Raw genomic sequence first — 12,618 nt, 5'->3', positions numbered from 1 at the left:
TCTGGGTTTCAACGCACTCCTTGAACTTCTTTGCCCTTGTATCTCCCGCCCTGAGGTGTTTCAGTTGTTTCATTGTCCTTTCCCTCCTGCAGTGTTTTTAGTTTTGTCCTCCACTCCAGCATTAGTTCTTTGTTTGTTTAGTTTTTCCTGGTTTAAATGATATGAGCGAGTTTTCCAGATGATCGACTCAAAACAAATTGGACACTACTACACTTACTACTCCTACACATGGATTCGTAAACAATACAAATGTTGTGAGTCCATCCATCTGTTAATGGAGGCTTTGAGTTTGAGATTCTTGGTACTGAGGTCAAGATATTAGTCCCGTACACATAAGTTTAGTTTTGTGGTCTCACAGAAACTTCTCAACAAAGAGGAAATGTTATGAACGTCTCTCCTCCTATGTCATTCTGTCCTGAAAAAACATTCTTTAATAAAATGGATGAAAAACATCAAGCTTTGTGGTATCCAGCTCTTACAGAGCTCTTATTAGTGCCACGAGTAAGAATAGCTGAGAGGATGCCTCGGGCCTCGGTTTTATTATTCTTCCGCAAATTTTGGGCGTAACTCGTCCGCAGCTTTGAGAAAACCCCGGTAATATATAACATCAAAACGTGCGTCTTGATCCTGAAAAGAGGTGCTATGACTTTTGGTGTAAAATTCCAATTTATAAATCCACCCAAGATTATTCCCCAAAAATAACTGGGAATAAATAAATGCATTAGGAATGCATTGGAATTTTCTTTAGAAACGCCACCTTTTTTCTACAAAATTTCACCTTTTTTCTGAGCACCCAGCTCTCTCATACCTGCACATAGAAATATGTGATTCCAAACTATAAAACGGAGGAAAACTTCTGCTCTCTCAACAAACACATAGGAACTGTTTTTACAATAACATGTAAACTTTCAAACTATGAGCACTCAAAAGGAGGAGTGCAAATCACTTTTTCTTTCAAAGTTAGAGAGAAAGACATCAGTTGGCTAGAGTGCGTGAAAGCACGTAAAAAATAACCTTTATTTTTAATTTTTAAAGCTCGAGCTCACGCCAAACCGTAAAAAGGAGACAAATAATTCTTTCTGAAAATGTTAGACATAGTTGTTCGGATTCATAAAATGTAACTTTGACAGACAGGGTCTGCACAAAATTTAAACGGGTGGTGCCGAGTCCGCAGCTAATACCTGTCTCCCTCTCATTGACACCTAATTAATCGTCTTCTTTTTCAAAAGAATCTCACTCTGTCTTCGCACTGAGCCTTACTCACTCATTTTAAGGAATATCTGAATAAAATAGAGGACCTGTAAGAAACTTTCTGGCTTCAGTGTCTCACCGGGTGTTTTAGGTTTTGAAACGGAAGTAAACGGATTTCTCTCATAATTTCGCAATTGTTTGAAGGCCATGTAGGAAGCCAAAATTACTGGCAGATTTTCACATTGCCATGGGCAACGGCAGCTCCTGACCTGTGTGCGTGGTGCGTGCGCCTAGCAACCAGTATAACACTCTCTCCAACGCTCCGCTAGGCTTTACATTAGCGCGCATGTTAGGGTCATTAAATTACATTTAGTTAGGTCTTAAATATGTTAATCCATTTACGCTTCTTGTGTTGCTTTTCTTTTTGTTTTGTTAAATGAGTGAATGAAGTTGTGACGCGTCTCCGCTGAGACAGGAGGAGAGGAAGAAGCTACTAGCCCTCATTCTCGCTGTCACTTCTAGGTCGCGATTGCTCCTCCTACCCCAGTAATGTTAAATTTAGGCAAGAGAAAAAAACATAATAGTGGGAGTAATTTAAATAGGCGTTCAATGGGATTTATTATCCTTCTAGGGGTCCCTCTGTCCTTTTTTTTGTGACATTTTTCTTCACTTTTCTTTTTTGGATTTGCTGATCATGTCTGTGGCTGTGTATACAGCTGAGAGGTTGGATTTCCTGCAAGAAAGCGTCTTTTTTGACGATACTTGTTTATAAAATCTATATGTCATGTTAAGCTGATAGCTATTCGTCTTATTACTAACACATTGGCGTACACATTTTCGACTAGAGCTTCTGGGGTGCCACCGCGTCCAGATGCACGGACGTACAACACAAGAAAATGCTATAAAATTATTCATATATCAAATATTTCTTTCTGCTTTTTTTTTGCATACATTCTCTTAAACCACTTTCAGTTCTGCTCAAACCTACCAAATGTTTATTAGTTTTCAGGATTTTAACCCTTTAAAATCCAGTTTGAAGACATGTTGCCTCTTGTTTTATTAATAAAACAACACAGCACAGAATATGAGAATGTTCCACATAATACATGATGAAGGGATGTGACATTGTTTAGTCTTTTATATCAAGAAATTTCTCAAAACAGAAATATGATCAGGGTGACTTTTGAACACTGGAAAATAAATCATGTACTCATCCCGGCAGTACCCGCCGTTGGCACTTCAAAATTTCCCTGGAATTTTCTAGTTATGGTTTATTATGTGGATGTTATGACTTGAACGTTGCAAAGTCAAGAATTTATTTTTGAGAACTTTATTGAAAACATGTTACCACTGCCACACCATCATGGCTTTAACATTTAAAATGTTCGCTTTATTCCATTTGATATTGGTCATAAAGTGAACAACTGATCGGGGTAATTCAAATATTAAAAGCAGAGATTGAGATTTAAAGAGGCAGTTGAAATGATTAGATAAATAAACTAATAATTTACAGGAGCCCTGGTTCCAGAAAAGTCCCAGTCCCCTCTGGTCTTTAGCCTCCATTCTTGGACTCCACAATTCAGTAACAATGCAGTTATCAGGCGACGCAGTGTTTGAAATATTTTCAATATGATTCTAAAATTAAAACTCTTATAGAAACAGACCAATATAAAGAGGTTGAAACAGGTGTAACATGATCTCATCTCACAGTTGTAGTCATCATAAACTTTCAACCCAGGAATATCATGTATGTTATTGTTATGGTTCTGTATTTGTTCATCTAAAGCAAGATTAAACACTCAGAATTAACCTTGTGAGTCACAGGGCAGAAATGTTAGATTTTGTTGTAATGGTAGAAAATTGGTTAAGCTCTTTTTATTACATTCTTAGGTATATAATATTTAGATCTGTTTTACACTGGTTTGTGACACTGCTCAGACAGATCTCCTGTGAGATCTGGTTTTCATGGATAATGTCGGATGTGATTTGGCAGTTGAAGAAGTCAGTGATGCATGTCCTTTACTTCATGCTGTTTTTGAAAAACCTCTGGATGTCAGCCACAAGATGCCCTCCATGTCTCTGGCTTTCAAGGCCTGGACTTGGGTAAGGATGGTTTGGGCATCTAATCAGCATGCCTTGTGGATGCCTCCATTCAAATTCTATCTATCTATCTATCTATCTATCTATCTATCTACTAGGAAACCTCAGTGTAAGTATTAAGTACTACATCTATTTAATTAGTGAAAGGAGATTGTATAAGGAAGTGCCTTGTTAGGGTTTTAGGAAAGGAGTTGCTCTCAGAAGAGATGAGTCTTCAGGATATTCTTGAAGATGGAGCGGGATGCCCCCTGCTCTAAAAGGATTCGGTAGCTTGTTCCACCATTGGGGAACCTCAACACAACAGAAAAGCTCCAGGCCTCTAGGGGGAGCTCTAAGTAGAACACCTTGAGCTTCAACCATGAGAGGCAGGACCTGCGACCGGACCTTTGACCTTTGACCAAACAAGAGAGAATGAGGGAGGAAATAAGAAACGATATAAAAAGGTGATAAAAGGGCTGTACATTTAGCCGTGTTCCACTAAGAGCTCCCCTAGAGGCCTGGAGCTCTTCCACTGTGTTCCGTAAAGGTTACTTACAAAATTTATGGATTTGTAAAAATGACCAGCTTTTATCTAACTTGAGGAAAAATCATATTACACCATGGGGTTGTTGTGCACATGTATAGATCATTTAATACGGTCCTTCAAGTGGCGCTAGTTACAATATCTGGAGTAGTACATCTGTTTCAACAAATCTCCTATTGCAAGTAAAACAGCCTCAGGGGAGAACAGCAGTTGGTACAAAGAATATCAGCCTATTTCCATGGTGATGAACTTTAACATTGTATAGAGTAATGTTGTATAATGAGGCACAAGTCCAAGTTAAAGAGGTCAAACAGTGCTAAAACTTCAGGCCTCCAGGGTTTGAAGAAGTTCTTAACATATTATAATCTATTTTAGTGGAGATTTAATGAGATCCATAGAGGCTGAAGCAATATTATAAAAACTTTCTACAGACTTAAACAGTTCACCTCCTAAATTTTGGAGATGAACATTCACCAAGTGCATTTTAAGATCAGGTATCTGTGAATGAACAAGACACTGCAGTTCAGGTTGGACGTAATATGGTGAAAGTGAGAGCTCTTTTTAATTAACACTCATATATGCTGGTTATTTAATCGGTCTGTTCTCTTACTTGACATTTATTATTATTAGACAAGATTAATGGATGATGAACTTAATGTAACATACATAACATTTGGTGGGCATGTGGAGGTGCAAAAATACAGATATCTTTACTTTTTGATCATTTTTACAGCATATATTCTAATAATCTGCTTTAATTTAACCATTGTGTGTCTTATTTGGATTCACAAAAACCTTCATGAGCCTATGTACATTTTCATTGCAGCTTTGCTCCTGAACTCTGTTGTTTTCAGCACTGCGGTCTACCCAAAGTTGTTAATTGACTTTTTGTCTGAAAAACAGATCACATCATTTTCAGCTTGTCTCCTACAGTTTTTTCTATGTTACTCCTTAAGTGGTGCAGAGTTCTTACTGTTGTCAGCCATGGCCTATGACAGGTATGTGTCTATATGTAAACCTCTGCAATATCCAACTATCATGAGAAAAACCACTGTGAGTATTTTTCTTGGTTTAGCTTGGCTTGTACCTTTTTGTCAGACTGCTGTTCCAGTTATACTGACAGCTGATTTGAAACGCTGTAGTTTAATTTTAAACGGAATTCTTTGCAACAATTCAATGTTCAGTCTCTACTGTGTGATTTCAAGAGTACAATCTATATTTGGTATTGTTACACTGATAATCGCTGCACTTTTCCCTCTGCTCTTCATACTCTTCACATACACCAGGATACTTATAATCTCCTATAGAAGCTGCAGAGAAGTCAGGAAAAAAGCTGCAGAGACCTGTTTACCTCACCTGCTGGTTTTAATCAGTTTCTCCTGTTTGTGTGCGTATGATGTCATTATAGTTCGACTGGGGTCTGAATTTACAAAAACTGTACGTTTAATAATGACTTTACAAGTGATTCTGTATCATCCTCTCTTCAATCCAATTATATATGGTCTAAAAATGAAAGAAATCTCTAAACACCTGAAGAGGTTGTTCAGTCAAACCAAAGTGATGTGATGTATTAAAAGTGGTGTAACAGTAATAGTGGTGTTAGTGATGCTGATGTACAGTCATTTCCTGTATACCTCAGACGGTATTTAGTGCGAGCACTTTGTGACCATGCTGTAAAGATGTTTGGTACTATTTGTCATGGAAACAAGTCAATTGAATCTTCAGTTTGAACAATGTAATAACAAATCAATGTACTGCAGTTATTCAAAAACATGCTTTTGTTATAATGACATATGCAGCTTTGTTAGTCAGCCATGGGCAGTCTAACTGGGCTGAACTGGGTTCAAGACTGTTGCTATGGGTGGGCATACAAAGCCCATTGACAACATTTATATGATACTGCGGTGTTCACTTTATGTTCCATTGTAACCTGAGTGTCAGCAGAGCACTTCTGATTGTGTTTGAACTTCTGGTGGTTGTGTAATAGTAGTTAATTGCACAAATTTCTAATGTTAGCTAGATATAAATTCCAAAATGACAAGTATTGTATGATCAGTAAGAGTTTTTCCAGGAGGAATGTTTTGAAAAAATTTTAAAATCTGTAGACCTCCCACTTTCCCTCACATATTCTTGTGAGATCATATGTGACTCATAGCTTTTAAAATTTGGTTAGAGTGACAGACAACACTACGACATTACACTACAATATTACAAAATTTCATTTGAGGCATTTATTATCCATTTATCTACTATTTTACTCACATAATGCACTATTTTTATGAACCTATAGACTTTGATAAACCCATTTCAAGCACCACAATTCACCCATATCAGTAAAGGTTTGTTTTCATGAGATATTTGAACAATTAAAAAAACAGGCTTTAATTTCTCAGCATTTGGGCCAAATTATCTCTTTGCACAGTGTGGGGCCTCATTATAGAAAGAGCTGAGATTGCTCTGAAAATTGTGATATAAAACACTTGAGTATTATGTTGAATGCAAGTACCCTTTACAAAGGTGAATTTAAGAAATAATGTAGAAAATGCCCTTAGATCTCAGAGGGTTTAAAAAGTGGCTTGGTTATGTAGCTCTGTTGAAAGATCCACTTTGGATACAAGTCAGGGACATCAAATTATCCATTATCAGGCTCCTCTGTTTACACTAGTTTGTTATAAAGGACGTATACAATTTGTAATTATAACAACAACAATAATAATGGTGAAAAGCAAAGGGTGTGTCATGTAAAGTTTGTTATCAAATTAATTCAGCATTCAATGTAAACATTCAGTAGCTGATACGACAAATTATAAATTACACCCATGAAATAACAATTACTCATTCATACCTACATCCTCTTATCTGTGGCTGACTGTAGGACCAAGTAGGGCAAACAATGACCACAAGCCAAGCTAAAGCCAGAAAGATTTTGTCAGCTGTTTTGGGTAGATATTTGTGCTTTAAAAAACAGAGTGGATTAACAAAGCTGCAATGAAAGTGAACATCAGCTCTTGAAGGTTTCTGTGAATCCAAATAAGGCACACAGTGGCAATATTACAGCAGATTATTAAAATATACACTGTAGAAATGATAATAAAATAAAGATATCTGTATTTGTGAATTTCTACATGCCCAAAAATAATTATATATGTTACATGTAATTCTTCATCTATTAAAGAAAATAAATATAAATAAATATAAATAAAAACATCAACTTATCCCCATGGTGATGAACTTAAATGTTGTATTGAATGATGTTGTATAATGAGGCAAATGTCCAAGTTAAAGAGGTCAAACAATGCTGCAACTTCAGGCCTCCAGGGTTTGAAGAAGTTCTTAACACATTAGAATCTCTTAGTGGAGAGTTTAATGAGATCCATGGAGGCTGAAGCAATATTATAAAAACTTTCCACAGACTTAAACAGTTCACTTCCTGAATTTTGGAGATGAACATTTTAAGATCAGGTATCTGTGAATGAACGAGACACTTCAGTGCAGGTTCGATGTTTGTCATATGGTGAAAGCGAGAGCTCTTTTTAATTTACACTCATGTGTACTGGTTGATTAATCTGTCTGTTCTCTTACTTGACAATTATTATCATTATTAAACATTAATGGATGGTGAATATAATGTAACATATATAATTCTCAGTGGGCATGTAGAAGTGCAAAAGTACAGATATCTTTATTTTTTGATCATGTTCACAGTTTATATTTTAATAATCTGCTGTAATTTCACCATCGTGTGTCTTATTTGGATTCACAGAAACCTCCATGAGCCTATGTACATTTTTATTGCAGCTTTGTTAATCAACTCAGTTCTTTTCAGCACTAATATCTACCCAAAGTTGTTAATTGACTTTTTGTCTGAAAAACAGATCATATCTTATTCAGCTTGTCTCTTTCAGTTTTTTTTATTTTATTCTTTGGGTGGTTCAGAGTTCTTACTGTTGGCAGCCATGGCTTATGACAGGTATGTGTCTATATGTAAACCTCTGCAATATCCAACTATCATGAGAAAAACCACTGTGGGTTTTTTTCTGGGTTTAGCTTGGCTTGTTCCTGCTTGTCAGATCGCAGTTCCAGCTATTCTGAGTGCGGATATGAAACTCTGTAGTTTGTTTTTAAATGGAATTGTTTGTAATAATTCAATTTACAATCTCCACTGTGTGAGTTCAAGAACACGATCTATATTTGGTGTCGTTGCCCTGACAAACATTGCACTTTTCCCTCTGCTCTTCATACTCTTCACATACACCAGGATACTTATAATCTCCTATAGAAGCTGTAAAACTGTCAGGAAAAAAGCTGCACAGACCTGTTTACCTCACCTGCTGGTTTTATTTAGTTTCTCCTGTTTGTGTGCGTATGATGTCATTATAGTTCGACTGGGGTCTGAATTTACAAAAACGGCACGTTTAATAATGACTTTACAAGTGATTCTGTATCATCCTCTCTTCAATCCAATTATATATGGTCTAAAAATGAAAGAAATCTCTAAACACCTGAAGAGGTTGTTCAGTCAAACCAAAGTGATGTGATGTATTAAAAGTGGTGTAACAGTAATAGTGGTGTTAGTGATGTTGATGCAAAATGTAATTTTTCTGTAATAATAATAATAATGATACAAAAACGATAACAATGATAAGCGTGTAAGGATCCTTGGAAGGTATTTATTAAAGATGTTTATTATCCTTCATGGAAACAGTTCATTCTAAATCTTGAGTTTGAACAATGTAATGACAAATTCACATGCTCCAGTTATTTAAAAATGTGTTTCTGCACCTTCAGCTCAACTGGTATGGGATGTTTGACTCTATGTCTGGTACACTGTGAGGATTTCTTCCCTTGCATATGCTCTTTTCTCCGTCGTCAGACAAAACAACAACGCAGAATAAAGACGCCAACTGATAAAACACACTAATACACTGCAAAAAAAACTCTGAGCTATGAGGACTTGCTGCCACTAAACGCACCATTCAGGCATTGGTGGTCAAAGGTCAAATGTCAAGGTCACGGTGACTGTTCAAAACAGGATTTCGTCCTTGTGAACGCAACGTCTCAGTAACGCCTTTAAATTTGGCACGAACATTCACTAGGACTTAAGGATGAACTGAATAGATTTTGGGGGTCAAAGTCAGTGTGACAGCACAAAACAGTTTTTAGCCGTAACTCGAGACTTCACACAGCAATTACGACAAAATTTCACACAAATGTTTAATATTTTATATGATTCTGGATAAACAGAGATGTAACCTGAAACTAGGCTGAATGGCGGAGGGATACAATTCTAGTTTGTTTGTTTTTTTCCAGTAACACAACAATATTAAATTTCATTCAAGAAGAACCATAATCTTGTATAATACAGTAAGTTAAAGAAATCAAACAATGCTGCAACTTCATGCCTCCAGGGTCTGATTCAGTTCTTTACATATTAGAATCTCTTTTAGTGGAGAGTTTAATGAGATCCATGGAGGCTGAAGCAATATTATAAAAACATTCTACAGACTTAAACAGTTCACTTCCTGGATGTTGAAGATGAACTTTCACCAAGTGCATTTTAAGATCAGGTATCTGTGAATGAATGAGACATTTCAGTGCATGTTGGATGTTTGTAATATGGTTAAAGTCAGAGCTCTTTTTTGTTTGTTTTAATCAATTTTTATTCATGTTTGCCGTTTATGTAATCTGCTTGCTTTTACTGAACGTTTACTTTAGACAATATTAATGGATGGGGAATATAATGTAACATATATAATTCTCAGTGGGCATGTGGAGGTGCAAAAATACAGATATCTTTATTTTTTGATCATGTTCACAGTTTATATTCTAATAATTTGCTGTAATTTCACCATCGTGTGTCTTATTTGGATTCACAGAAACCTCCATGAGCCTATGTACATTTTTATTGCAGCTTTGTTAATCAACTCAGTTCTTTTCAGCACTAATATCTACCCAAAGTTACTAATTGACTTTTTGTCTGAAAAACAGATCATATCTTATTCAGCTTGTCTCTTTCAGTTTTTTTTATTTTACTCCTTAAGTGGTTCGGAGTTCTTTCTGTTGTCAGCCATGGCTTATGACAGGTATGTGTCTATATGTAAACCTCTGCAATATCCAACTATCATGAGAAAAATAACTGTGGGTATTTTTCTGGGTTTAGCTTGGCTTGTTCCTGCTTGTCAGATCGCAGTTCCAGCTATTCTGAGTGCGGATATGAAACTCTGTAATTTGTTTTTAAATGGAATTTTTTGCAATAATTCGATTTACAATCTCTACTGTGTGAGTTCAACAACAAGATCTATATTTGGTGTCATTGCCCTGACAAACATTGCACTTTTCCCTCTGCTCTTCATACTCTTCACATACACCAGGATACTTATAATCTCCTATAGAAGCTGTAAAACTGTCAGGAAAAAAGCTGCACAGACCTGTTTACCTCACCTGCTGGTTTTATTTAGTTTCTCCTGTTTGTGTGCGTATGATGTCATTATAGTTAGAGTTGTGTCTGAGTTTCCAAAATCTGTACGTTTTATTATGACTTTACAGGCGATTCTGTATCATCCTCTCTTCAATCCAATTATATATGGTCTAAAAATGAAAGAAATCTCTAAACACCTGAAGAGGTTGTTCTGTCGAACCAAAGTGATGTGATGTATTAAAAGTGATTTCATGATTTTATGTGTAAGTGAGGCTGATGTACATCATGTCATTTATTCTGTAATAATAATAATGATGATTCAATAATAATAATAATAATTGTAATAATAATAATAATAGTAATTGTAATAATAATAATTATTATTAGTAGTAGTAGTAGTATTATTAGTATTATTATTATTATTATTATTATCATTATTATACAATGTAATGATCCTTGGGAGGTATTTACTGTGAGCATTTTATGTCCATGCTGTAAAGATGTTCTTTACTAATTCCAATGGAAATAATTAATTGTATCATGAAATGACAAATCCATATGCTCCACCTTTTCAAAATATATTTTTTGATAATTTTGTCTGTTGTATCTTTATTACTTATTTATGGACAATCTAGCTTTCTGCAGAGGGAGGATATGAATCTCCATGAGGTTTTTCTGTGCTATAGTGTTTACACATTTCAGCTACAGGAGTCATGGAGAAGGGGTGGGGCTGGGCTTGGGAGGGTGAAACAAACAACTGTTTCATTCAGAATTAGTTTCGACCCTTTGCTTGAACTTTAAAGTCCAACATGACAAGGGCCTGTAAGGCTTTCATATATTGATAAAAAGAGGATCCCGCACACTGTTTTTGCTCAGTATCACAATTTACTGATCATAATCTTGATCATGAGTTGATAATATGATTAATATATCAAAGTTGACCTTTGACAATTTGGATATAAAATGTCATCACTTAATCATTTGATCCTGATTTCTGTTCAATTGTAAAATAATTAGCGTTTAAATTTTAGTTATGGCCAAAATTTATGGCCTAGGGTTTTGTGAGGTCACAGTAACCTTGACATTTGACCTCGGACCACCAAATTCTTATCAGTTCAGTATCCCTGATGTAAGTGGCAATACTACATACACTTGGAGCATAATCTTGAATTTCATTCAAGAAGAACCATAATGTTGCATAACACAGCATAAGCCCAAGTTAAAGAGATCAAACAGTGCAGTGATTTCAGGCCTCCAGGGTGTGATTCTTTACATATTACATATTAAAATCTATTTTCGTGGAGAGTTTAATGAGATCCATGGAGGCTGAAGCAATATTATAAAAAAACTTTCCACAGACTTAAACAGTTCATTTTCTGAATGTTACAGGTGAACATTCACAAGACCATCCAGACTGCTTCACTGAGACTTCTTTTTAAAATCATTTATCATGTACAAGCCTGAATACCTGTTTTATTAGTTTTACAAAGCATTCATGGATGACGAGCTAAATATTACATACATAACTCTTAGCGGGTATGTGGAAGTTAATAAATACAGATATGTTTATTTTTTGATTATGTTTACTATATATATTCTAATAATCTGCTTTAATTCTACTATTGTGTACCTGATCGTGATTCACAAGAACCTCCATGAACCTATGTACATTTTCATTGCAGCTTTGCTTCTGAACTGTGTTCTTTACAGCACTTCTATCTACCCAAAACTTCTAATTGATTTTATATCAGAAAAACAGATTATATCTTATTCAGCCTGCATCTTTCAGTTTTTTATAGTCTACTTTATAGGCAGTTCAGAGTTCTTACTGTTGTCAGCCATGGCCTATGACAGGTATGTATCTATATGTAAACCTCTGCAATATCCAACTATCATGACAAAAAACACTATTGTTGTTTTCCTGGTTTTAGGTTGGCTTATACCTGCTTGCCATATTGCAGTCCCAGCAATAGTCAGTGCTAAAACTAAACTGTGTAACTTTACTTTAAAGGGAATACTTTGCAACAATTCAATTTACAGACTTCAATGTGTAAGATCAAGTTTGATTACTACATATGGTGTTATCGCTTTATTAGATCTTGCAATATTCCCTATGCTCTTTATAATTTTCACCTATACAAAGATACTCATAATATCTTATCGAAGTTGTAAAGAAGTCAGGAAAAAAGCTGCAGAGACCTGTTTACCTCACCTAGCTAAGCCTAGTTATTCAAGTGATTCCATTGATTGAATTTGCTGCCCTGTCCACGGTTTGATTTTTTATGGAAAGTCTCTTCAACTGAAGTTTCTTGCTAGCTTGGTCGTAGCTAGTTGTTACACTGGTTGGTGGGCATGTACTTTTACCAGACATAACTTGTTTTCAACT

At 35.6% G+C, this 12,618-nt stretch overlaps 3 protein-coding genes and 1 pseudogene across 3 annotated transcripts; all 4 read left to right on the top strand.

Annotated features, from left to right (window-relative positions):
• The first annotated feature begins 4,453 nt into the window (after window positions 1-4,453).
• Window positions 4,454-5,380, top strand: LOC111218643 (olfactory receptor 11A1-like). The gene has a single exon (XM_022741043.1). It carries the CDS (start codon window positions 4,454-4,456, stop codon window positions 5,378-5,380), a length of 927 nt encoding a protein of 308 aa, XP_022596764.1.
• A 2,045-nt stretch (window positions 5,381-7,425) lies between these two features.
• LOC111218644 (olfactory receptor 11H2-like) lies at window positions 7,426-8,352 on the top strand. Its single transcript, XM_022741044.1, has one exon. It carries the CDS (start codon window positions 7,426-7,428, stop codon window positions 8,350-8,352), a length of 927 nt encoding a protein of 308 aa, XP_022596765.1.
• A 1,186-nt stretch (window positions 8,353-9,538) lies between these two features.
• Window positions 9,539-10,465, top strand: LOC111218650 (olfactory receptor 11A1-like). The gene has a single exon (XM_022741052.1). The coding sequence runs from the start codon at window positions 9,539-9,541 to the stop codon at window positions 10,463-10,465; it is 927 nt and encodes a 308-aa protein (XP_022596773.1).
• Window positions 10,466-11,727: 1,262 nt separating this feature from the next.
• LOC111218083 overlaps window positions 11,728-12,618 on the top strand; it is a 1,159-nt pseudogene continuing 268 nt past the window's right edge.

Source organism: Seriola dumerili, unplaced genomic scaffold (assembly GCF_002260705.1).
Source record: "Seriola dumerili isolate Sdu_G_001 unplaced genomic scaffold, Sdu_1.0 BDQW01000052.1, whole genome shotgun sequence".
NCBI classification, from domain to species: Eukaryota; Metazoa; Chordata; class Actinopteri; order Carangiformes; family Carangidae; genus Seriola; species Seriola dumerili.
Note: the sequence above shows the minus strand (reverse complement) of the source record. Positions and strands in the feature narration are given on the sequence as shown.